At 52.5% G+C, this 24,501-nt stretch overlaps 4 protein-coding genes across 8 annotated transcripts; 2 read left to right on the plus strand and 2 right to left on the minus strand.

The window, feature by feature from the left end:
- The first annotated feature begins 3 nt into the window (after positions 1–3).
- Positions 4–8,780, plus strand: LOC101924438 (kelch-like protein 31). 3 transcript variants are annotated; one of them, XM_013296632.3, is made up of 4 exons: positions 4–169; positions 654–705; positions 3,490–4,701; positions 6,133–8,780. In XM_013296632.3, exons 3-4 carry the CDS (start codon positions 3,512–3,514, stop codon positions 6,863–6,865), a joined length of 1,923 nt encoding a protein of 640 aa, XP_013152086.1. In that variant the 5' UTR covers positions 4–169; positions 654–705; positions 3,490–3,511; the 3' UTR covers positions 6,866–8,780. The 3 variants fall into 3 exon arrangements, with proteins under 3 accessions (XP_013152086.1, XP_013152087.3, XP_055656980.1); XM_013296633.3 differs by lacking the exon at positions 654–705; XM_055801005.1 differs by lacking the exon at positions 4–169 and having other exon boundaries at positions 199–705.
- An 882-nt stretch (positions 8,781–9,662) lies between these two features.
- RPL11 (ribosomal protein L11) lies at positions 9,663–13,208 on the minus strand. Its single transcript, XM_055801029.1, has 6 exons — positions 13,133–13,208; positions 12,675–12,825; positions 12,147–12,253; positions 11,642–11,773; positions 10,724–10,834; positions 9,663–9,753 (listed from the first exon to the last, which is right to left on the minus strand). The coding sequence occupies exons 1-6, from the start codon at positions 13,136–13,138 to the stop codon at positions 9,724–9,726; spliced, it is 537 nt and encodes a 178-aa protein (XP_055657004.1). The 5' UTR covers positions 13,139–13,208; the 3' UTR covers positions 9,663–9,723.
- Positions 13,209–13,335: 127 nt separating this feature from the next.
- LOC101924604 (sodium-dependent phosphate transport protein 3-like) lies at positions 13,336–19,782 on the minus strand. Of its 3 annotated transcripts, XM_013296624.3 has the most exons (12): positions 19,448–19,782; positions 18,978–19,124; positions 18,477–18,649; positions 18,005–18,238; positions 17,813–17,900; positions 17,344–17,430; positions 16,845–16,963; positions 16,176–16,337; positions 15,840–15,972; positions 15,607–15,754; positions 15,218–15,308; positions 13,336–14,682 (listed from the first exon to the last, which is right to left on the minus strand). In XM_013296624.3, exons 1-12 carry the CDS (start codon positions 19,779–19,781, stop codon positions 14,551–14,553), a joined length of 1,848 nt encoding a protein of 615 aa, XP_013152078.2. In that variant the 5' UTR covers position 19,782; the 3' UTR covers positions 13,336–14,550. The 3 variants fall into 3 exon arrangements, with proteins under 3 accessions (XP_013152078.2, XP_027637866.2, XP_055656981.1); XM_027782065.2 differs by lacking the exon at positions 18,005–18,238; XM_055801006.1 differs by lacking the exons at positions 15,607–15,754; positions 15,840–15,972.
- Positions 19,783–21,047: 1,265 nt separating this feature from the next.
- Positions 21,048–24,180, plus strand: PPT1 (palmitoyl-protein thioesterase 1). Its single transcript, XM_055799942.1, has 7 exons — positions 21,048–21,172; positions 21,477–21,547; positions 22,413–22,515; positions 22,609–22,725; positions 23,173–23,314; positions 23,528–23,599; positions 24,058–24,180. Exons 1-7 carry the CDS (start codon positions 21,048–21,050, stop codon positions 24,178–24,180), a joined length of 753 nt encoding a protein of 250 aa, XP_055655917.1.
- The last annotated feature ends 321 nt before the right edge of the window (positions 24,181–24,501 follow it).

Below are 24,501 nucleotides of genomic sequence, written 5' to 3' on the forward strand. Positions count from 1 at the left end.
CGCTGCGGGGCGCGCGGCCGTTATGGCCGCCCCTGGCTGAGGCGGCGGTGCCACCTGGGGCCTCACGGTGGTCAGGACAGTCTTTCCTGAGGAACGTCGCTTCATACCTATTCCCGTTGCCTCACAATGGTTTAACGGCTCCACCACGGCTGTTGGGAGTGACTGGAAAGTAGGTTTCTAGAATCGTTTGTGGCCGAATGGAAATGGAGCGAGGCCATGGTGGGGCTCCTCAGGCTCGGGGCTAGGAGCTGCCGTCCTCTCCGTGCTCTCAGGAGAGCGGGGAAGGTGTCATGGGGCAATGTCCCCCCAGCTCATCCCAAAATCCCCTGGTGAACCCCTCTGGAGTGGAGCCAGGTCTTTGGCTGCCTCCTCACTGCCTTGCCCTTGGCAGCGGCCAGGCAATCGTGCAGGCCTTTGCTTTACTGCCTTCTCATGGTGCTGGCTGCGCTGATGCCCTTGGCTAGAGCAGCGCTACCTGAATCCCGCCCTTTCCATGTCTCTCAGGGCTCAGCTGAGGGCGTCTGTCCTCACATCACCCCAAAAGCCCGCTGTAAATGTAGAAGTGATAAGAGCAGTCAGCTGGCTGGGAGGGAAGAGGAGGGAGGAGGATGTTGCGTGGGGAAAGTTGAGGGTCTCTGTGTCTCAACATGCAGGGCCCCGTGCTGGTCAGAGCTTCCCCTTGGACTAACCGGTCTTAACAGCAAGGTAAGGAGCTGACACAGCCTATACATGAGTCATGGAGAACCAGGGCTCACCTAGCAGGATTTGCAAAGAGCTGGCATGGGGCACGGGAACTGCTGAATAATGGAAATAACGGCATGGGGAAAGGCTTTGGTTTTTTCTAAAATGGGGCTGGAGAAATTACACTGGCAGCAAAATAGTGCCCAGAGCTGCAGCATCCAGGTGGTTTTCCAGGCCAGCTCGGTTTTCGCTGTGACTCAAACCCTGCTTAAACGCAGGGCTGGAGCCACAGGCTAGTAAAGGAGAGGAACTCTGATTAGATATTAAAGAAGCCTGCCATAACTTCCGAAGACACAAGATCACCCCGTGTAGGTCCTGTTTTGCTGTTAGGTCAGTAATCTGGTGCAGGCTGAGATTAGCAGCACTGGAAGGATGTGAGGGCAACTACTGTCTTTTAAAAGCAGTTAAACAGCTAGAAAAAAGTCCTGCCTTCCCTTCTTTATGTCTGGGCCCTTTGAAATCTCTTCAAACCATTCCAGCTCCCTAGATTAGTCCAGCAGCCAGGATTAATCCGTAGGAAAAATATCCCTTTCAAGTCACTACAGTGGTATTTCAATCAGAAACAGTAATGATGTCCCATTTTAAATAAGTGCAGGTAGTAAAGGTCGTTTTGCCCTCCTGCAGCCAGACACTGGAATAACATGAACACATGCTTCAAATCGGAGTCTGTCAAAGGTGCCCAAAGGGGACAGGCAGGACCCCACAGATGTCAATATGAGCCCCAAAGTTCTCATGGCTCCTTTTTACTTGTATGAAGCGTAATGCGGTTAGAAGACCTCTGTTTTATCCCAGAACAACTTTCCCCCTTGGCTCCTGAGTCGGGTGGACAGGGGATGGAGAAAGCCAGCTGCATTGCTGGGCTTTCCAGAAGGAGTTAAGAAGGCTTTCAGAGGTCAGCTTGCTCAGATGTGATGCTAGGCTCCATACCAGGTCTACAGAAGCTGCTGAGCACTGGTGTCACCTCTCTAAAATGGGGTCTGGAGTGCCTGAAAGGAGGGTGAGCAGTTTTATGAACAGAAACAGTGGCTTGCTGCAGACATTGTGCTTGTTTCTGTTAAAAAAAAAAAAAAAGCCAAAATCAGGGCAGTCTGGGGTGCAGAAGGGATCCGGTAGATCCTCAGTGCAGCCCACTGGGTTGCAGACCTCGACCTGGCACCCATCCTGCTGGGACTGGTCTCAGCATTGGGGGCAGCAGGACAGCCACCTCCCTCCAGGACAAATCCTGTTTCTCTTTGGGTTTGTTTGCCAGCAAGGATGTTCTTGCAATACTCTGTCTCAGAGAGATGCAGGTCTGAGGGATGTGGAGAGAAGGCCTGGGAAAACATTTTCATTTCCTGGGAAATTCCAATATTTAACCTGTATTTTCACTTGACATCCAGCTGAAAAGCTGAAACTGGAAATTTTCCTGGGGAATGGATAGTCTGAACAAAATGTGTCCTTGGAAATATCAGAGTGTGGTTGCTTGGAAAAGGTAAATCCCAGTTCCTTTTCCCAATCCTGAGCTGGTTGCCAGAAACCGTTTCATATTCAAACACACGTGGAGCGTGGCATTTGCGTCCCAGTTTCAGAAGGACTAACGCCTGCTCCAGGATATGACACTGTGGTAGATGAGCTCTCAGTGGTGTAAATTGGGGTAGTCCCGTGAAACACCGCAATACCAGGGATGGCTCAAGTGCCTGGGACTTTGCTCCTGGATCCCCTTGGCTTCTGTGTCGTCTCTGCTCACCCCGGCCAGCTGAGCTCGGCCAGGCCAGCATTGCTGCTCTCCCCCTCAGACTCAGCCCTGAATCCTCTTTCCTGGCAGGGACTTTTACAAAACTTTTCCCTTCTCCATATTTTTACTGAAGTCTCATAATGCCCCCCTTCTTCTTTGCCCGGTGCTAAATACAAGCTGATTACTCAGTTCCAAGAAACCTGATCTTTATGGCCAAGCATAATAAACAGTACCCAGACATGTGAGACAGCACAGTTACAGCTATTTCTGGCCGGCAGATTTGTTCCCTCATCTATTGGCTGCTCCGAGCTCCCTCAGAGGAGTTGAGGTCACCACCAAGTTTCAGACTAGAGCTTCAAACTGGAATTTGGGAATATTCAAAAGCTGGATTTTTATTGTTCATTTTTTCCCCCCTCCTTTCAACTGCATTCTAAACCGGTCACCCCAAAGGGCAGCTGGCCCCGCTGGTTACTCAGCACTGCCGCGCCATGCCCAAGGGGCTGAGAGGGAAATAAACACCCTTTTATGTGTGGTCCTGCAGTGCTGGGGTTAATTTCACCTTACTGCAATGTGGGAACTTTGGTCAGAGCTGCTGGAACTTACTGACCCCATCTAAGGTGCCCTGGAATCTGGTGAAACACCCTGCGATTGCTTCCTCGCTCTGCTTGGAGCCCGCCTCACCCCAGAGAGCGAAGCTGTCTGCAGGACTGAGCATGGCCCCACGCCTCAGGAAACAGTGGGTGCTCCCTGTTTCCCAGTGCAACCACCCAAAATCCCCAGTGCTTTTTTAATACAGCAAAGGTGCTGGTACTGCTTAAGAGTTGAGGATCCCCTCTTGCAGTCATAGCCCCTGACGCCATTCGCAGGGCTCAGAGGGGTACAGGGCTTGGGAGGCAGTTTCCATCCTTTCCTTGGCCTGACCCAAAGGGTATATGAGTCAGTGGGAGTTTTCCCTTTGCTTAATCGCATGTCTTAAAGACAGAAGGACACCTGTACCCCTACTTCAAGGCTCCCCACCTCTTCTTTCTCTCCAGGTCCTGTTCCAATTCTGCCAAAATGGCACCCAAAAAGAAAACTCCCAAGAAGCCCAAGGTGGATAAAGAGGATGCATCCATCACCCCAGTGATGGTGGAAGATTCTTTGCTAGATGTTGAACACCTCAATCACTTGAATGGATTGTACGACAGCGGCTCTAACGGCTTCCACTGCACGGCCACGGAGGTTGAAGCGCCAGACCATGGAGCCAGCCTTTTGGAGGGGATGAACCAGATGCGCCAGAAGCAGTTCCTCTGCGATCTCACCATTGCCACGAAAACAAAGTCTTTTGAGGTGCATAAGCTCGTCCTGGCTTCCTGCAGCGAGTACTTCCACCGCCTGCTGCAGAGGGACCCTCAGCTGCGCCAGGTGGAGCTCCACGACATCTCACCACTGGGCCTGACCACCATCATCACCTATGCCTACACGGGGAAGCTGAGCCTCTCACTGTACACCATCGGCAGCACCATCGCTGCGGCCACCCAGCTGCAGGTGCCAACACTGCTGAACATGTGCAGTGACTTCCTCATTCGGGAGATGGCTGTGGAGAACTGCGTGTACATCGCCAACATCTCAGCCACCTACAGCCTCAACCAGGTGAAAGACGCCACACGGAAATTCATCCGGGAAAACTTCCTGGAGTTCTCCAAGACTGACCAGTTCATGAAACTCCCCTTCGATCAGATCAATGAGTTGCTGATGGATGATGGCCTGCAGATACCCAGTGAGGTTGCAGCTTTCCAGATCGCTGTCAAGTGGCTGGAGTTTGACCCGAAACGGGTCCGCTATGCTGCTGACCTCCTGAGCAACATTCGATTTGGCACAATCTCAGCTCCGGACTTGGTCAACCATGTGCAACCTGTGCCACGCATGATGCAAGATCCACAATGCCACAAGCTCCTTGTGGATGCTATGAATTACCACCTGCTCCCTCACCAGCAAAACAGCCTTCAGTCTCGGAGAACCAGGATACGGGGAGGCCAGAGAGTGCTTGTCACAGTTGGGGGTCGTCCAGCTTTGACCGAGAAGGCTCTTAGCAGGGACATCAGCTACAGGGATGCAGAGGGAAACTGGAACAAGCTGACAGAGATGCCAGCAAAAAGTTTTAACCAGTGCGTTGTGGTGATGGATGGATTCATCTACATTGCGGGTGGTGAAGACCAAAACGATGCCAGGAACCAGGCCAAGCATGCCGTCAGCAGCCTGAACAGGTAAGACGGGCTCCACCTGCCACGCAGACCCAGGGAAGGGGTTCAGATCTCTGCCATGTCTGCCTGTGCCCAGCATCTCTCATGGGGTGAGGGACGAGCACAGCAGAAAGGTTCCTCTTTGCTCTCAGTGACCAGAAGGTAGGTCTGGCCTCTCAGATAATGCTGCCAGGGAGGGACAAACACAGCGAGACTCAGCATCAGGTGCTGAACTGTGAGACTCGAGACCTGGAAACCACTTCTAGGCATTTGTTCTGTGTGACCTTAACCTGGGCTTGCCCTGGGGACTCTGGTGCCTGGGCTGCGCTGCCCATGTCCTCTGGCAACTTGCAGCACCGATGCAGGATGAGGGCAAGGCAGGGCTTCTTCGTAGCTGCGAGGCTATTGGAGAAATGGGGGACCTCATTATTTAGAAGTAAGCCATTTTGTTGCTCGGGGGGGCTCCCCTTTTAGTCCCCTGGCTGTTCCTCCAGCCAGTGCCAGCCTCGACCCGGTCTCTGGTTTGCCTGGGTTCATTTTAAGGTACATTTACTATCTGTAGGATCCTGTTGCCCTTCAGGCTTTCTTCTCTCTGCCTCCATTTCTCTTTTCATCATGTAAATGACAAGGTTTGTTTCCTAAATCCCCATAAACCTGTCACTGGCTTGCCAAGGGATTACTATTCAAAGAAAGGAGATGTAACCATGGCAACCTGACATGCAGTATTTTGTTTGCAACCTAAACCTGAACTTGCAGTGGCTCTGCCCACAGCTTGGCTTAGCCACCTGAGGCTCCACGCACACACACAGCATCACGGGCACCGCTCGAGGGAAGCCTTTTGTGGCCCCAAATCACCACTCCTCGGTTAGGAGCCATCACTGGGCTCTTTCTCCTGCACCGAGTGAGGTCTCAGGGACCCACTGGCAGGTCTCTTTTCTGTTTCTGACCAGTAGCTCATCCGCCTTTCCCAGCTTGGCTTTGGTCCCTGTGGCATCGCTCTGGGGACACTCCCATTCCCTCTGCCATCTCGTGGGCAAACAAGGAACCAGCTTCTTACCACCTGCCTGTCTTTGGCCTGGCCGGCTGGGCTGGGAAGACCTGTCCCTAGGACCTCTTCTACCTGCCAAGACCCAACAGAGGGAACAGTGGCAGTGCTGCGGGGCACCTCAGATTGGTAGCACTCGGAATTTCCAAGCCAGGCTGCAGCTTGTGGTAGCAGGAGCAATGTTGGGCTGTTCTAAAGCAACGACCCCAGCAGTCACAAGTAGGATCCAGTCCTGTGCAGTGGCATTGTCTCCATCTGCAGTGCCTGTCCAGATGCTTTAGTGCTGGAGAAGACAGAGAGGCTCTTCCAGAGCATGAGTTGTCTCCTCCAAAGGCAGATATCTGGCAGGCCCTTCTCCCCACGGCTCTGACACTAGTCCTGGACAGACAGATCTGCCCTTCGTCCCCCAGGTACGACCCCCGCTTCAACACCTGGCTGCACCTGGCCAGCATGCAGCACAGGAGGACGCACTTCAGCCTGAACGCCTGCGAAGGGCTCCTCTACGCTGTCGGAGGGCGCAACGCCGAGGGCGCTTTGGCATCTGTCGAGTGCTATGTCCCCACCACCAACAGCTGGCAGAGCAAGGCGAGCCTAGAGACACCCCGCTGCTGCCACGCCACCACTGTCATTGATGGCAAGCTCCTGGTCACCGGTGGCTACATCAGCCATGCCTATTCTCGCACAGTGTGCTGCTACGAGCCCAGCAGTGACACCTGGAGAGAGCAGGCAAGGCTCAGCACCCCCAGGGGCTGGCACTGCGCAGCCACCGTGGCCAACCGAGCGTACGTGCTGGGTGGGAGCCAGCTGGGTCCCCAGGGCGAGCGGGTGGACGTGATGTCCGTGGAGTGCTACAGCCCACTCACGGGGCAGTGGAGTTACATGGCACCCCTGCCCACGGGGGTCAGCACAGCTGGGGTGGCTTTGTTGGAGGGGCGCTTATGCCTGGTGGGTGGCTGGAACGAGAGTGGGAAGAGGTATCAGAAATGCGTGCAGTGCTACAATCCTGACCTCAATGAGTGGGTTGAGGACGAGGACCTCCCTGAGGCCACCGTGGGTGTCTCATGCTGCACCATCACCCTCCCACGCCCCCTGAGCTCCAGGTCCCGGGCCAGCTCTGTGGCCTCAGCAGCAGCCAGCACATAAAGAGCCCCGAGTGCCACATGGCTTATGCCAGCAGCTAGGGAAGGAGACAGAGCTCAGGAGTGTAGCGCAGCTGGATGGGCAGGCACGCTGGTGTTTGGAGTCACTGCAAAGTCTCAGACACTCTTATTCCATCATGGCAAGTTTTGGGCTCTAGGAAAGCTTCTTCTGAGCTGCCTGCATCTCCATCCCGCAGCTTAAGCAGGTACTGCTCAAGCAGGGCAGACACGGAAGCAAGCAGGACAGAAAAGCTTTTTTCCTCAGCCTGCAGCACTGTATTGCAGTGTGGACTGGAAAAAAATGGGAAAAAATAAAAGAAGAAAAACAAACTAGAATAATGCAGGAGAAATTGTACTGTAGGAGTAGTATCATGAGACACTTTGAACAGTAGTATTGCTATTAGTTACAAGAAAGTGACAGGTCTGGAACAGACCCTGTTGCTCACGTAGCATTTGTTCAAGGGAAAAACATTTAATATTTACTCATTGAAGCTAGATACCTTCACACTAGGAATAAAGTGAACCTTGACAGCAAGGAAGAGAACTACTGGAGCAACTCACAAAGATCTCTTGCTCTTCCAAGTGCTGCGCTGTAGTTCAGAAGGTATCAGGAAAGTGCCTGAGGATGCTATAAGACTCTAGGAAATGTGAGAGGCCAATGGTGCCCTGAAAATAAGTGTCAGCTGGAACAGAATCCCTCCACAGCTAAACCAGGAGCAGTTAGATTTATTCCTAGCCAGGTCCTGTTACTTTGTACTATTGAGCTGACAGCTTGGTTTTGAACTTAGTGCTTCCCCATTACTGTAACCACAGTCTGACCCGCGAAAGGAGAAATCATTGGGAAACTCAAGTTTCCAGGGGCAAACACTTGCTTAGTGCCTGGGGTCTCTCCCTGTCACTACAACTGAGTGAGACAGTAACCAGTCTTTATTAAAACCTGGCTCCCCTTTCAGAGGGCACAGGGACTGCAGAGCAGACTCAGTCTCTTGGGCCAAGTACATTGCGAGGGACGGCACCACAGCACCCCAAACCCTGCCCCGGCAGGTCTCGGATACAGCCCCAGAGCAGTGATAGCCTGTGACGAGCAGGAGGCAAGAGAGAGAGCAACGATTATTTCCTGGTCTCAAACCCACAGTCATAACAAGACATCAGTCACAACAAGACATCAGTCACATGCTGAGGCCAGCATCTTCTGGTAACGGGTCCTGTTCCTGGAGCACATGCATCATTCTAGAGTGGCTTATCACCTTTGTCTCAGGCTGAGGCAGCTACGTGCTGCCGAGCATCCAGACAAATGTTCGGTTTTGTTCTGGTCTCTTTTGCACAGCACAGTGAAATGGCATCCAGGAAGCCAATGAGCTGCACAAGGGAACCCCAATGTGCCCTGAAGATGCCAAGACAAGAGCCTCAGCAAAGCAGGCTGGTTTGCTTCCTTTCGCAACTCACCAAAACTGAGCAGCTTGCCATAGTTAGTTCACAGGTCTTCCTCTGAGAATTCTGTCTCAATTAAAGAGTTCACATCAAGCATAAAGCTATACTGAGGCAGAACACCATTTTCTGTTCAAATTCCGCTTTGTGTGTTTTAGCATGCACAGCACACACTGCCCAGTATATCTTGGAATGGGCTCCATCCTGAACAGTCCTGGCCACCTCCCCTGGACTTCAACTCCCGACAGGCTTGACAATGGTCTAGTATTTCAGACAACACTGTACAATCACTGATGGTGGAGTGTGCAGACTTGTATTGAAGTGAGTTTGTTCCTTGCTTTTTTTTTAATTATAACTTTTCACTGTAAGGTGCAGGAGGACTGAACACTAGCAGAGGCAAGGGTGTCACTGAACTCCACTTGTGTGAGCTGTATTGTCCTGCAGGGAATTTTCTCTTTAAACAATAAAGGCCATTCCTTTGCAGAGGAAAACGGTCTGACTGTGTGATTACAGCAGTGTAAGTTCACCCTCCTGAAACATTTCAACAAAGCAGTCAAGATTCATCCCCTACATTCTAAGCACATCCAATAATTGCTTCAAGATTTCTATAGCATGTTAAGAGCACTGCAGAAACAACCCTACTGGCAGCAGATACAGGCACTCAAGGTCACTCGCTACCCACAGAAGCAGCGTGAATCAGGAGGTCCTACTGGCTGATCTCAGCCCCCTCCTGCAGCACCAGTTTGAATCCCAGCTCAGGAACCTCACCAGTGCCAGCACCACAGGCCTTACCCAGCCCTCAGTCCTCCCAACCGGTCCTGCCACACTATCTTGGACAAATAAACCTCAGCCACATTTTTGCTTTATGGCTCTGCTTTATTAAGAGGATACATGTGCTGCTTCCTTTGGCTTCCCAATGAACTTGCATTCCCAATAGTTCCTAGAGCAAGAGAGTTTCTTCTGCTAATTCAGAATCCCTCATCATTAGAGCAGGCTGCCCTTAACACTGCAAAAGCTGGTCTGTGGAGGATCAGAACCAGCACACCGACTCTGTTCCCCTCAGGAATTTAACCCTCCAGAAAATCTGGTCTACAACTCCAGTGATCAAAAAGCACTTTTTTTTTTATTCCATCTTCTTTCTACACCCACCTGCAGACTATAGTAAGGGTTCTCCGTATTAATTGTGCAGCTGGACAGTACAGAAGTGGAGACTGCACCGCGTAAATCTAACACTTGCTCCGCCAGAACAACACGTTCTCTTCAAGTGCACAGCACCAGTCCATGTTCTTCTGCTGCCTTTTCGGGTATGAGCGACCCTTGCTCCTAGCAGCTTCCCAGGTTGGGAGGAGCCCCCACAAAATTCACAACAGAAGTTAGGGGTTAGAAAATTTTATTTTTTTTCGTAACACGAACTGCTGGTTTATCAGGAACTGCTCATTTACCAGGAAGGATGATACCATCATACTGTGAGAAAGAAAGAAAGAACCATGTGAGAAATTACCAGTAGGTAAAGGTGCAGCACTGCTGCGCACGAAACAGTCACCACATTCATTCGAAGGCAGCCAGCCAACACGGATGTGAAACCCCAGTTCTGCAGCGAACTGCCTTTCTACTTTGCTGCTGTGCTGTTAACCTTCAAGGGGGAATTTGTTCAGATAAACATTAAACTGCTCATCAGCCCAGCTATACAAGAAGCCCCAACTTTTAAAGGCTGATCTGACCAGAACTACACTCGACCCTTTCACAGTCCCAGGATTTGGCCCCTGAAGGTAATAATGCCACAGTGAGCAGAACCAGGCAGGAGCAGGGGAAAAAAGCCATTCGGCAGGAGTAGGCTGGAGCCCTCCCTGTGCAGGGTATGACTGGTGTAGATCTAGGCAGAGCAGCCAGTAAAAAGCCTCCAGACAGACTGTCCACCCTTTCCACCTCTGAAAAAATATCTGTAGCCCTGATCTCTGAGCATTTTCAATCAAGCTTTTGGCATCTCCCCTTCATTACCCAGTCTATGTCAGACAGCACTACGGACAGATAAACCCAAGAACGTGTTTTATTTGGATCACTCCACCCTCCAACTCTGGCAGCTGAGCTAGGAGCTGCATCATATAAACAAATCCTAACTCTGCCTCGTCACTACTGATCCACATACACATAACACCTCCAAAAATTGTGGGAGACAGATTTACACAAGAGCTCTGATACTTCCAGCTATCCTGTAAGAGCTGCTCTTTCAGTTCAGCACACAAAAAACCAGGAGTGTGAACAGCACTCACGCTCAAACACAGCTTCTACTGCCCCAGAGCAGTAAAAATAAGTTATTTAAGCAGTGATCAAATCTCCTCCTGCCCAGCAACTTTTTCCAGTCTTTCCACAGTGAAGCATTTTGTTGATACTTGCTAGGAAACTCTTGGGATACAGAAATAAAGATGGATCTTACCTTTTGCTGAAACCAGCGCATGGCTTCTTCCTTTCCAATTCTGTGCTTGGCTCCAATGTTGCCAGTTCTGCGTTTCTTGTCAGCAATGCTGAAACCAGGCCTGCCGAGCACCTGCCAAGAGAGGAGGCCAACAGCACTATTTCATTCTTGCACTTATTTATTTTCTTAAACTTAATAGTATCCTAGGAGGGAAGGGGCTAGGATTTCCACATCAGTAACATCATCTTGTCCGAGTCATGTTCACGACAGAGTGTTACCCCCCACCCCCAGCCTCAATGTAACTGAAAAGTAACTCCTGAGCAGCCACGTAAATTGACAGGGACAGCGCCTAGGTGGGACAACTCAGCACGTACACAGACTCCGAGAAAACAAAGCGAGTGTGGAAGATTCACTATTCCATACCCAGAGGCCTCAGTTCTCAAGAAAAGGTACATTGAGCAGCACTGCTAACACATATGGAACCACTTCCCTCTATTTCAGATTGAGTGATGCGCAGCAGAATGGAATGAGTTGAACATGCCAGCCACCACTGCTACGTGACCCAGCCCCAGCCCTCTAAATGGAGGGAGAATCTTCCAGCAACGCAGCCCATCTTTCATTCTGCATTCCTGAAGCCCCTGCTGCGCTCTCCACAGCTGCTCTTTCCTTCCCCAAACCTAGCACAGCTGCCTCGGTGTTATCCCAGGAGTACCAGTAAGAACAACAGTATGTGTTTCTGAAGAAGCTTTGTGAGACATGTCAGAAATTAGGGATTTTACAGCAGCCCTGGGAATCTCAGTTTAGACTTGGGTTTTGTTGACTTTTTTTTCCTCTATCTTCCAGCACTTGGCAGGAAGTTCACAAGCCAGTTACTGTTCTAGGTTCCTTCTAGAGCTTTGACACAAGTCCAGCAGCTGCAAGGAAGCAGGGAATACGCACCACATAAAAGTCCAAGCCGTAGATACCAATACTGGGATCATATTTAATTCCCAAATCGATGTGCTCCTGGATTCCAAAGCCAAAGTTCCCGGTGTCTGAGAAGTTATTTTTTCTCAACTCGTATTCTCGCACCTGAAACATTTGTTGTCCATCACTATTTCATTACTGACTGCAAAAAGAGTAAAAAGTCTTGCATGTTCTACTAACGGCTACCAGACCCACAACTCGCCTACATGCCGTCTTTAGCCCTAAGATTTTGCTCCCACAGCCTACTCATAAATCACAGCAGCAAAGGCAGAACTCCAAAAGAAAGCAGTGAATGCAGCAGCTAACTCTTACATAAGGATAAAGCAACAACCAGAGAAACAGTGCAAACACTGCAGACTGCGTGTCAGACTATCCATAACCAACCTGTAACTAGCTCAGGTGCAACATTTCAAAACACACATCTTTTCAGTCGGTTGTTCTTTCACAGATCAAAGATCCAGACCTGCCAAATTCTCACCTTCAACCCCTTCTCCAGAATCTCCTCTGCTTTGGCCCCACGAACCGTGCAATGAACAGCAATCTTCTCATTTCTCCTGATTCCAAAGGATCTTACAGTGTACCGTGCTGTAAACAGCAATAATTCCACTTAGAGGCTGTTCACAGAATTTCCACCCAGGGCATTCAGAGCTTAAGACAACCAAAGAAATGACTTTACAGGAAAGAAAAAAGAACCAAGACAACCATGCGCTCCTATTTGGGGATGAGGGCAGAGCAGTAGCCTGAGTCCGGAGGCAGAATGGAACTGACAGCAGCAGCCGCCAGCACCTGAGGATTTAAGGTCCCCCAATTCTCAGCACAAGGCCCTGCAAAAAGCAGAGACGTCCCCAAGGGCTCCGTCACGGAGCCACACTGCCACTTCACCCCCTGCATGCCCACCAGAGAAAAGACAACCACCACTGCTCAAGCCAGAAAACAAACGGCACCTTGGCAGCCCCAGCACAAGCAGACCCCCGGCAGCCAACAGGTCAACCCTCCCCGCCCTCACCTTTAGAGAAGACAGGGGTCTGGCCCGTCAGCTGCTCCAGCACTTTGGCCGCCCGGGTGAGCCTGTCCCCGCTCTCCCCGACGCAGATGTTGAGGCAGAGCTTGCGGATGCGCAGCTCCCGCATGGGGTTCTCCTTCTCACCTTGGTCTTGCTGAGGAGAAACGACACGGGGGGCTAACGGGGGACGCCAGGCCGCTACTGCAGCCCGGCCCCGAGCCCTGCCCCACCGCCGCGGCGAATCCCAGCGCGGTGGCCCAGCCACCGAGCAGGCCGCGGCCTGTCACGGCCGCGGCTCCCCCAGGGCAGACCACCGGCTCCTCCCCGCCCACACGGGCCCCGCAGCCCCCCGTCCCGGCCCCCCCTTCTCCCGCCCGCCGGGGCCGGGCCCCTCCGAGGGCGGATGGCGGCAGATAGAAACTGCCCCAACCCGGCCCCGGCCCGCGGGTGCCGCTACTCACCGCCATGATGGGGGCGGGGAAGAGATCAACTGGGCGGTGCCGCGGGGTCTTATGGGACGGCGCGCCGCCCGAGACGGCGCCCCCTGGCGGCCGGAGGGCGGCACTGCGCTGCGGCCAGTTGCCGGGGTAACCGCGGTGGGGCGGGCGGGAGCCCACGCCGCCATTTTGTCCCACGGGCCCGCGGGGACGGGGAGGCCTTGCCCGCCCTCACCCCCTGCCCCGCAGGCAGGCTGGGGCCGGGGCCCGGCCCGCACCACCGTGAGCAGCTGCCTGCGCCCTGCGGCTCGCTGCAGGGAGCGCTGGGGCCAGGCCGACAGTGGCGGAGGGGCTGGTGGTCCACCAGCAGGCCCAGTCTGCTGCCGAGGCCAGTGGGATGAGCCACAGCAGCTTTGCTGGGAGATGCTGCACCAGAAGGTGTTGGCGCTTCTCCACTCCCAGGCAGCATTGAGCATAGCTTACCAGAGCTTCTCCCGCCCTCGCAGCCCCAAGTTCCTTGAGCCAGACCTGGGAATGTGTTTAGATTTCACTTCACTCTGTCAGGAAACCATTTGTGAGTTTCACATCTCTGTCTGGGATCTGGATCCTCTTTCTGCACCATTTTGACTTAGTCTGGAGCAGGTGAGGAGTCACAGTCCACTCCCTCGCTGCAGTTGGCTGGGAGTGTAACACAGCTTCTCTGGGAAACAGGCAAGCCAAATTCAGACCCTTTTTGGGGGCCTAAACATCTCTTTCGGTGACAACATTCTGAGCTGAATGCTTGCAGTGGGGCTCTCGCTCAGTAAGGATGACACCAGCTCAAGGCTTTCCGTGCTTATCACCTTCCCTGCCTCCCAGGGGCTGTGCTCAGGGCTGCCAGGTTGAACTCCGTAAAGCCTTCCCTTATTTTTTGCCTTGGTTGCTTCTAAAAGGGGATGAAGGATAAATGAATAATCAGCTTGTCTCATTAAGAATAGAAAAAAAGTGTTAGGAGCCTCTCTGTAGAGGGTGTGAAAAGCTGCTAGTTAAAAACTAATGTTACTGTACCAATTCATTATCAATTTACTTCATCTAAGAACAGCTTTGCTGGAAATAGCCACAGGCTCCTTACAGAGCTCAGCTGACAGCCCACTTTACCAGCTCTCTGTGGATCCCATTTAGGATCTGTCCACTCTGCAGCATTCCTTCCCGTGGGCAAAGGCTGAGGGCAGGGTTAAATGTGGGCAACGCAGGTCGAAGGGCTGGTGTCTCCCCAAGGGAGTAGATTGGGATCAAAAGGGGACAGAGCTGGGTGAAGGTGCTGGGCACTTCCAAGAGCCAGAGTGCAGGCAGGGCTGTGGAGCTCATGCCATTGCCTGAGGATGCTGCCAGAGCCCCAGGAACAGGCAGGGACACAGGGCTGAGCCCTCTTGCAGCCCATTCCTTTGTGTACCTTCCGATGTTCACTGCCCAGCAGCGTCCTCCCTAGCCCAGTCTTGGATGGTGCCACTGCCAAAGGCTATGTAGAAGATCAGGCCAAACAGGTTGAGAGCTGCAGATAGGAAGAAGGCGTTCCGCCAGCCAGTCTGGAGATCCTGGGGGGCCAAGAACAGATCACCATGGTATGGCCCTTCCCTTTATCTCCATGTAGTGATCACCCAACTACTGCCACCCAGTTCAATGGCATTAAACTCATCTCCATCCTCTGCTTGATACTAGCACCAACAACAGAAGAGCTTTGCTCAACTCAAGACATATGCCAGACCTCCTCTTACTGGAGATGCATTTCCTTCCTTGGCATTTTTGGAAACATTGTGTGCTGTGCTGAATTCAGGAAGCTTTCCTGCCTGGCACAAAGCTTCCTCCTCACCCTACTCCCTCAACCCTCTCCTCATCTCTAAGTACATCCAGATGGGGCCCATGTGGAGCTCTTCCTGCTTTCTGAGTCATCCCCATGTCCTCAAAATGGTCCAGGCTCTGGTTTGCTGGGCACAATATCACATGTGTTCATTGGGAGAGGGGGATGGCTTGGAGTAATTTTTGATTCAGTGCAGAGAAAGGAATCCATTTCTGAAAGCAGCCCTGTCTTTTCTTCCAGGGGTGTGCTTGTGATTTGTGGCCCCAAATTACCTGGCTGATGAGAAGTCCAACTGTGGTAGGAGCAATAATTCCTGCAACTATGCCAAAGGTATTTGTGATTCCCAGCAGGAACCCTGCATATCTGGGGAGAGAAAGCAAGGGTTTCGTGAGTGAGGAAAAGAGGAAACTGTCACAAGAAGGGAGAGGGGCAGGCGCTGCCAGTCCCTTTCCTCATCTGCATGAATACTGCCTGTCATGCTGAGTAACACTAGGATCTTCCTTGCAAGACTGGGGGGGATTTTAATCTTTTATTTTACTCCTTAGCTTACAATGCCACCAGCTACAGAAGTGAAGGGAGAGTAGGAGTTGCAGAAGCCTTGGGGGATTGGGAAGAGGAAGGGGACAGAGCCAGGGAGGGCACAGAGGTCAGAGCCACTTACCTGGGTGCTATATCAATGTGGTTAATATTGATGCCTGCCCCTGTCATGCTCATTATTGTCAAGGCCAGTGTTAGAAGGACCACAACAACTGTGGAACTGCAGCCAATGTAAGGCACAGCCACCAGGAAGGTGGCTGGGAGCAGCATCCCTTGGGAGGAAAAGGGGATGTGTTTTGTAACAGGCAATACAAGCATGGTGGAAAGGCTGGACTGCAGATGAAAGCTTGTCCTTACCGAGGGCTGAGAAGAGCTTTCTGACAGCTGCTGTGCCAAGTACTCGCCTAGCCAGGAGGAAATCAGCCAGCAGCCCAGCCAGGATGTGCCCCAGCCCGTTCCCAATATAAGGCAGGGAGGAGAGGAACCCATTCTGCGTAAGGGAGAACAAGGCATTGTCGTGTCCATGGCACGAAGCAACGGAGCCAAGAGCTCCAAGACTGCAGCTCCCTTGGTCCCAGGGCCACCAGTCTTCAGGAAGACATGTCCCTGAGGAACCTCCTGCTCCCAGCCTACAGAGGGATCAAGTCCTGTCGCTGTTGTGGGGACCAGCCTCAGCTGCAGGGCAGCACTCACCTCTCTGAGGTCAAAGTGGAGGACGTTGTTCATGAACATGGGCATGGAGGTCAGCAGCATGTAGAACAGCCAGTCTGTGCAGAAGCAGGCAATGGTGATTGCCCAAAGAGGCAGCGATTTAGCCATGGCCACAAGTGGGAGGGAGCGGCCATGAGAGCTTCCCTGGAAGGAATAAAACGTCAGCCAGTGCCCCATCTCCTGTCTTACATCCCCTGGGCAGGCTGTCCAGGCTTTCCTTGGCCTCTCCACCTGCTGCTGAGAAAACTGGGACTAGCCCTGGCCGCTGGATAAGGAACCTGTCACAGCACTCTCCAAACTAGCCGGCTGCAACAAGGTCTTTTACCATCTCATACCAACATACTCTTCATGCCAGTCCCTCTGCTGCCTTCTTCTAGGCTCTCCTCACCCAGGGCACATGTTCTCTCTTTTCTCTCTGCTTCTTCCTCCTCTCTCTTCCTTCGCTGCTCTCTCTTCATTGGCTGCCCAACCACTTAACAGAACCAGCCACAGCAACCCACTGCCCCTGAAGCCAGCCCACAGCTGTATGTTATCAATATTAATTAACCCAGCTTCATTCCTCTACAGGAACCCAGCTGAACTGCCTCAGAACAGTCCCTTTGGCATGGTGCCTGCCGTGTGGCCAGTCGTGATTAAAAGGTTTGTGTTTACCTGGTGAGCCAGCGATGACACGATGTATTCCTGCTCCCTGGCACTAATCCACGGGTGGTGTGCAGGGTCCTCATGCACGAGGAAGAACCAGCAGAGGCACCAGGCACAGCCAACACCACCTGTGAGGAGCAGGGCTCTCAGTGCCAGCTCCTTTGACAATGAGCTGCGGCAGAGCTAAGAGCCAGCGGCATGGAGGCTGGTGCTAGCAAAGTGAGTGCAGGAAGATGGAAAGGGACAAACTCCACTGAACCCATCGCTCACAGTGGAAGGGTCTGGGTTGATGGCACAAAAGGTTCAGCAAAGGCTCATTCCCTAATAGTACCCCAGCAAAATGGCTTCATCCTGGCCTGTTGGGTGACAGGGGAGCCCAGAGCTCTGCGTGGGACTAGTAAGGATGGAGCTGGTCCTGCAGGGCTCTGATGGGGAACCTTTGGGAGCTCTGCCAGCAAACGGCCTGCAGTGGGGTTGGAGTAGAGGGACATGATGGACCATTACTCACCAAAGATGTAGAAGACAAAAGGCCACCCCAGACTCTGGCAGATGATCCCAGCCACAAGGAGAGCAAAGAAAGTCCCAAAAGTGCATCCTAGAGAACAGAAGTCATTTTAACGGGACTTTGTGTGACCAGCAGTGAGTGGGACAGAGCTACAGCCTCCAGCCAAATTTGTGATAGGAAAATGTGGTTGCACAAATGAAGCGCCTGTGCAAACAAGCACCCTTGTATCCAGGTTTGCTCCCTTCAGGTCCGGGTTCCCTCTCCTGCCTCAAGCTGACCTAAGCTGAGAAGCCAGAGAGGACATAGGATGGGAGGAGCAGAGGTAGAAAGACTTAATGCTGCTAACACTTCTTCGCCAAGGACCTAGAACCTTGAACTTGAAGCTGCTACAAGGACTGGCTCGGAAAGAAAGGGGTGAGGAGAGGTCCTGCACTTACTGAATCAGTGGTAGGGAAAAGTCTTTGTGTCTTACCAGCATCAGCGATGTTCATGAGCCTGCTACGTTCCAGTGGAGGGGCCCATTTTGCCCAGAGTGTGTACTGAGCTGGAAATATCACTCCCTGCAAAGATAACAGGGAGTGTTGTGGGAAGGGACATGAGGAGCGCAGCCAGGGCTAACCTGAGCAAATTTTGCAGCCTGGCAGCACTTGTAGCCATGACTGACCTCAGCCAAGCCCAGCAGCACCTGCAGCCCGATGAGGCAGCTCACGCCGAGCTCTGCTGATCGAGGCACAAGGAGGGTGAGAACAGAGGAGAGCAGGAGCCCGCTGCCCAGGACGGGTTTCCCCCCGAACAGCCCCGAGCAGTACCCGCCCAGCGCCTGCGTGAGGCTGTAGCCGTAGAAAAAGGAGCTGAGGATGATTCCTTGAGTCTCAACGCTCCAGTTGTACGTGGGGGCCTGGAGGAGACAGAACATGTCTGTCAGACAGAGATTGGTTTTCAGGCACAGCCTCCTCCAGAAGGGGAGAAGCAACCAGGAAATGCAGCCCTAAGCACAATAGACTGAGCTCTGCTCCTTCACCCGCCTTGTCCTCAGCGCTTTTCTCGGCTGCTTCCAAGTCTGTCCTCATGCAAAAACACGAGTGGACTGAGCCCAGGAAGGATCTTTCAGTTATCTGAGTCTGCTTTCCACTTACATCCTGAGCAAATCCTGGGTCGGAGCTGTGGGGAGCACTGCTGGACCAGCTGTGGGGATGGCTGCTGTTACTCATGGCGATGATGGCGATGCTGAGGCTGACCCGGAGTGTGTATGCCAGGAAAAAAGAGATGTGCAGGACCACGGCCAGGCCACAGCGAGTGGAGCAGAGCCCTGTGGGCGGACAGCACCCACAAACCAGGGGTAGTCAGAGAGGCCACAGGTTAACTCTCACTCCCTCCTACAGATCTGTGTCGCCAGGCAATCCCCTTCTTGCAGCAACAGACAGCTCTTTCCAGGTACCCTCCAGACATCTACCACTGATCCCCTGCCCTCCTCCTCTGCAGGGGTGGCAGTTTGTACCTCCAGAAGGAGAACAGAGGGACAGGAAGGCAAGGAGACTTGCCCGGGGATGGAGGGGACATGTCAAAGCCTGAGGCTACTGGCTGGGGCCCTGCTGAGGCCACACCTCAGCCCGCTGCTCCCCACGGAGTGGATTTACCAGTGCAGGAGGGCTGCTGAGCAAGCAGAGGGGCTTCATCCTGCTCTGCCTCCGGCCCGGCCCCTGCCTGCGCGTCGTCCACGTGGTGCTGCATCCTTCCCTGCCTGCAACGCTGTTGCCTGCTTCTCCTCGAGATAATCTCCAGCCCTGTTGGGAAGTGAATCTCAAACATCAACAAATGCAGGAGCAGCCATTACTGGTGCAGCGAGAGCGGAGCAGGCCGCCGGTCACAGATGCCTGTACAAACACTTTATGAGCACAGTGATTTACAGCAGCCTCAAACCTCCCCGGGGACGGTCTTATTTACACCCGTGCTTTATAACCCTCCACCAAACAGCCTGGCAGGGCAGCGGGGTCTCTCCCACCCCAGGGTGCTCCTGCCCATGGCCTGGGGTACCCACTGCCCTCCCTTGGCTGGTGTAGAGGGAGGTTCCTTCCCTGCCCGCCCCGTTCCCCCAGGGGTAGCTCACGGGGACGGGGGTCTCCTGGCTCCGTGTCCCGGGGCGTGGAGCGGGATGCTTTCGCAGGATTTGGGATTTCAGGGAACCGGGTGGGATGGAACAAGGCCGGGGCTCGAACCAGCGCCTCGCATGGGAACGCCCGGAGCCCCGCCCCGCCAGGCCCCGCCCCGCCCCCGGCACTAGACCCCTCCCGCCACCATGAGTCCCGCCCCCGCCGCGTGACCCGCGCGCGAGTCATGTGGCCAGTCAAGATGGCGGCGGTCAGGGCAGTGGTGGCGGTGCTGCTGGGTCTGTGCCTGGGCTGCGCGGCCGCCGCCGTTCCCCTGGTTATCTGGCACGGCATGGGTGAGCCGGGACCGGCAGCGGGGGCGGGGCCGGAGCCGATCCTCCGGTAACGGCTCTGGGGGCGGGGCAGCGGCGCTTAGCTGGCCCGGCCGGTGGATGGGGCCGTGCCGGGACCCGAGTAGGCCCGAGGGGAGCTCGCAGGGCGCCCCCGGCCCCGCTCCGGTGTCCCCCTCCTCTGGGCTGCTGTTTTCTACGAAGACCGGGAGGTGCCGACCCTCCTCTCCCCGGCCCGTGTGTGCGGTGGCGGCTTCTGGCCCCGTTGTAGCGGGCCGGGGGCTGGTACGTTTGCGGAGGCGAGGTTAGGGCCCTGAGCCGTGGCCTGACGGTGTGTTGCGTTGTTCCCTCTCACAGGAGACAGTTGCTGCAATCCACAAAGCATGGGGTACATTAAAAAAATAGTGGAGAACAAAATACCAGGGATTTATGTTCTGTCTCTCAAGATTGGAAGCAACCTGATACAGGTAACTAACTCAGCTGTCACTCGCGTTTCTGCTTGGCGGAGCGGTGTGGTGTGTGGCGGTGGTGGTGCAGTAGTTATTGCAGTCTCTGTTGTCAACACGATTCCACAAGGATTCTCATTGTGCTGTCTCTGCTAACTTTTTTCTTCCTTGTGAAGTAAACAGTTTTGACAGGTAGAAAACCAACAGTCTAGATAATACCTGCAGAAAAGAACTGGGGAAAAACAAGTCCCTAGTCTATATTGGATTAATATGCAAATCCAGTGATTAGCACTCTAACCACTCCAAGTAATATAAAGGCATGTGATAAGGTATAGTACTAAAGCAGAGTTTTATCCCTTGCCATCCTTATGGATTTCCAACCGTTTATTCACTATATGTTTTCAGTATAATAAAGGTACAGACCACTACACCTTCATGGTTTTTGACAGTTTTATGTAGCCCTTCAGAATTGTTTTAAAGGCTCTCAGGATATTGTGCAATGTATGTTATTTTCTAGGATCTGGAGAAGATGGGTGAAGTTTGATTTTTAATTTTTATAAATATATATAGACACATAAAATCTGAAGGGACTCAAATTGTCAAAAAGTTTGGGGAAGTGTCACTTTTCTATATGAGAGTTTTGCCAAGCAGAGTAGGAACAATGACATGGTGAAGGGAAGTCTCAAAACTTGAATTTACTTCTGTCATATTGTGAAAGTTGAGGTCCTCTTCAAAAGCAGAACTGAGCATTCTATTTGCAGAGATCAAAATAACATAAGCCATTGTACAAGCTATGCATTCTAATCTGGCTAATCCATCAGGATATGGAGAACAGCTTCTTTATGAATGTGAACGATCAAGTGAGAGAGGTGTGCAGCCAACTTGCAAAGGACCCTCACCTGAAAGGAGGCTACAACGCAATGGGCTTCTCCCAAGGAGGCCAGTTCCTGTAAGTTTACACTTCTGTTCCATTTCCAGTGCTTTTTGTTGGGTTTTAGGTTCTGATTTAAAACTCTTTTAAAATACTAAGCAGATGTAAACTGACAAACCCCTTCATAAGGGTAGTTGCGCTCCAAAGGAGGTAAGAACATGTTTGCCTATAGCCCTCCTCTACCAGGAAGGGTTAATTCTCTTAGCACATGTTACCCAAGTACCTGAGCCCACACAGTGGCAAGCTGAGAGCTGCATGTGAACCAGCACTGGTGGCCTGGGCATGTTGGGTGCCAGCTCAGCTCCTTCCTTTTTTCCCACAGGAGGGCAGTGGCCCAGAGGTGTCCTTCTCCTCCCATGCTCAATTTGATCTCCATTGGGGGACAGCACCAAGGTAGTGTCCAATTAAGCTATCACACCTCCTAAGCACCTTGAAGGGTAGGGGGCCCTTCTTGGTAGGAGGGATGGTTTTTTGGCCTTTTCCTAAAATCTGACCATTTTCTTGTGAATTAAACTGCCCCTTTGTACTTGTCTGAATCTGGTGGTCTGCTTTGGCCCAGTTGTTAGGCAACTGTGTTATCTTCTGTCTTGGTCTTGCTTAACTGGCAACAAGAAGTGACCTTTGTAAGTAAACAACTTATTGTCTGGGTAGAATTCTTCTGTACTTTGGAAGCACTTGGGATTAGTTGTTTCGGGAGAAGAAATTTCTAACTACAGAGCAAAGCTTTTGTGAAACTAAACCTTCTGGGTCACAAGGATGTTTTACAATCAGCATCTAGAAAGCTAAAGCCTCAGGGAAAGGGATGTGCTTTTTGCAGTAAAGAGACAGTATGAAATTAAAGAGACAGAAATGATTAAAGAGACTGTACAGTTAAGAGAGGCTGACTGAATTTCAGATACTCTCCCCTGAGAAGCTCTATGGCTTGAGTTTATTTCATTGTAGTGTGGTGGGAAGATTTGTAGGGACCGATCGTGAGATCTCCTGGGAACAGACCAGGCGAGCTGGATGGTATTCTGCTCGTCTGCGTGCCCCCGTTCTCCAGAGCAATTCCCTCAGCTCAAGAACATCATCCGTTATCTTTGTGTGTAATAGTGCTCAGGGGCAGGAGGGCTGTCTAATGGGATTGCAGGATTAAAGGCTGCCTGATTCCCTGGGTAATTCTTGCCACTGTTCTGTAAGAGGGTGGTTCTTTACCAGCTGGAGGGATTAAGGGATTTCACAGTCTTACACAGTTATTACACATTTCTCCATACCCCAGGTGTGTACGGCTTTCCACGCTGTCCTGGTGAGAGCTCCCATATCTGTGACTGGATCCGAAAGACGCTGGATCTTGGCGCCTACACACAAGCTGTTCAAGAGCAGTGAGTATATTCATCAAGCTGCAACAACAGCGGCCAGGCACACCTGAGCAGCTCTGGGTTTCCGGCCTAATCTTTGGTTTCTCTCTTTTCCAGCTTGGTACAAGCAGAGTATTGGCATGACCCTCTGAAGGAGGACGACTATAGGAAAAACAGTATCTTTTTGGCTGATATAAATCAGGAGAGGGTAAGGACCTGGCTGATGGCTAAATGGTAGTAGGAGAGCAGAAGCCTTAGCAGTGAGTTCACTCATGTTCGTGCTCCCTGGCAGTCATCTTGCTGGAGTTCGAAGGGGAGCATTTTTTGCCCTGGATCCCAGGGGTGTAGGAAGTGTTTTTGCTGGTAGATTTACAAACGAGACTTGTCTGTGGCAGAGCAGCTCCTGTGTGTCTGCACTGTTTTGGGGTGGTTGGCGTAGATAAGCCACATGCTCAGTCCTCCCACCACCTTTCAAGTGGGTGAATCCTCTCACTCCCCTGGCAAGGCAGGGGATGCCCACCCCCTCTTTACAGCCTGGAGATGAGGCTGAACGCCATGAGCACAGCCAAGGGAGGCTGTTAACGGAAACACACGTCCCTGCCTAGGCTGGTGCAGGCCAGGGCTTCCTTTGCAGGTGCAGGCCAAGTTGGAGCAGGCTGTTTCCCTAATGTGTCTCAATAGGTTTTCCAGTGACTTGGATCTGTTCTCTATTGCTTTCATCCAGGGCATCAACGAGACGTACAAGAAAAACCTGATGGCTCTGAAAAAGTTTGTGATGGTGAAATTTCTCAATGATACCATGGTCGACCCTCCGATCTCTGAGGTGAGGCAGGCAGGACGGGTGCTGCTTTTGGGTGGTGGTTTGGTGCTTGCTCGTTTCTGGTTTGTCCTTTTATGGCAGAACTTGAGGCTGGCAAGGAGCAGGCTGAGCACAGACGTAGGCCTTATACTGCACTGTTTCCACCAGAAGCTGGTGAGAACTTGCTTATCTCCTGGGAACCCTTCAGCGACCATTTCCTTCTTTTTATTCTGGCAGTGGTTTGGGTTTTACAAAAGTGGCCAAGCCAAGGAGACCATCCCGCTGAAGGAGACCTTGCTGTACAAAGAGGTGTGTTTTGCTGGGGGCTGAGGGGGTGCCGCAGTTTCCACTCTGTAGTGCCCTTGGGATGTTGAGGAGCTCACATCTCTGCTTTACTCACTATCTCTGCCGTTCCTGGGATATCGCCTCCTCTTGCCAGTAGCTGGGAAGGCATTTCTCTCCAGGCAGTTCTGGCAGTGGCAATTACAGGGTGGTCTCGTACCTGGCTCAAGATCCCCCCTTTCAGCATGTGTTTAATGAACTCTGCTCCTTTTTAAAGCCTTGTTGTTAAGTCATCCCTTTTCCCCTGTATGAGAGGAAGGCTCTGAAGAGCAGAAGTGAAACCCACTCTAGCCTGCAGCCACTTCTGCTGCAACAACAGTCCCTGACCATCAGTGCTTTTCTCCAGGCTGGGTTCCCCAGCCACTGCCAGCGTTTGGCTGTGGCAGGCCTCAGGAAGCTACCTATGGTCATGCTTCTCTCTGCAGGATCGCCTGGGGCTGCAGGAGATGGACAAAGCGGGAAAGCTGGTGTTCCTGGGGGTGAAAGGGGATCACCTGCACTTCTCAGAAGAATGGTTTTACACCACTATCCTCCCCTTCCTCCAGTGACGCTAAGGGGAGGCCCCCTGTGAGAGCACTGGGGAGTGTCTGCCACTGTAGTTAACGCAGCTGCCACTGTACAACAGCACTTTCTGTATACGAGCCTACGGGGGTCTGGGGAAGGGGAGGAAGAGGGGGTTTAGCTCAGCAGTTCCACAGTGTGCAGAGGCAGCACCCATTACACTGCAGTAAGAGACCAGGATTTGTCTGAACGTAATTATGCTCCAATATGGGTGGACTGAGCCTCACACTAACTCCGAAGCACTCCATCCTGCACAGGCCTCGGTAAGTCTACTTCAGTTCTCAGAGCTGGGGCTGTGCTGGTCACTT

Source organism: Falco peregrinus, chromosome 3, assembly GCF_023634155.1.
Source record: "Falco peregrinus isolate bFalPer1 chromosome 3, bFalPer1.pri, whole genome shotgun sequence".
Taxonomy (NCBI): Eukaryota; Metazoa; Chordata; class Aves; order Falconiformes; family Falconidae; genus Falco; species Falco peregrinus.

Bases quoted from the DNA above. Each gene is read 5' to 3' on its own strand.
- PPT1 (XM_055799942.1), top strand. From the start codon at position 21,048: ATGGAGAACAGCTTCTTTATGAATGTGAACGATCAAGTGAGAGAGGTG. The intron at 21,173-21,476 runs GTAAGTTTACAC...TTTTTCCCACAG, and splicing joins TCCCAAGGAGGCCAGTTCCT to GAGGGCAGTGGCCCAGAGGT. The intron at 22,516-22,608 runs GTGAGTATATTC...TCTCTTTTCCAG, and splicing joins ACACAAGCTGTTCAAGAGCA to CTTGGTACAAGCAGAGTATT.
- LOC101924438 (XM_013296632.3), top strand. From the start codon at position 3,512: ATGGCACCCAAAAAGAAAACTCCCAAGAAGCCCAAGGTGGATAAAGAG. The intron at 4,702-6,132 runs GTAAGACGGGCT...TTCGTCCCCCAG, and splicing joins GCCGTCAGCAGCCTGAACAG to GTACGACCCCCGCTTCAACA.
- LOC101924604 (XM_013296624.3), bottom strand. From the start codon at position 19,781: ATGCCGTGCCAGATAACCAGGGGAACGGCGGCGGCCGCGCAGCCCAGG. The intron at 18,650-18,977 runs GTAAATCCACTC...GTCCGCCCACAG, and splicing joins TCAGCAGCCCTCCTGCACTG to GGCTCTGCTCCACTCGCTGT. The intron at 14,683-15,217 runs GTAATTTGGGGC...TTGGCCCCCCAG, and splicing joins TTGGACTTCTCATCAGCCAG to GATCTCCAGACTGGCTGGCG.
- RPL11 (XM_055801029.1), bottom strand. The intron at 10,835-11,641 runs GTGCGTATTCCC...CTCTCTTGGCAG, and splicing joins ACGGCTTGGACTTTTATGTG to GTGCTCGGCAGGCCTGGTTT. The intron at 9,754-10,723 runs GTAAGATCCATC...TCTTTCTCACAG, and splicing joins TGCGCTGGTTTCAGCAAAAG to TATGATGGTATCATCCTTCC.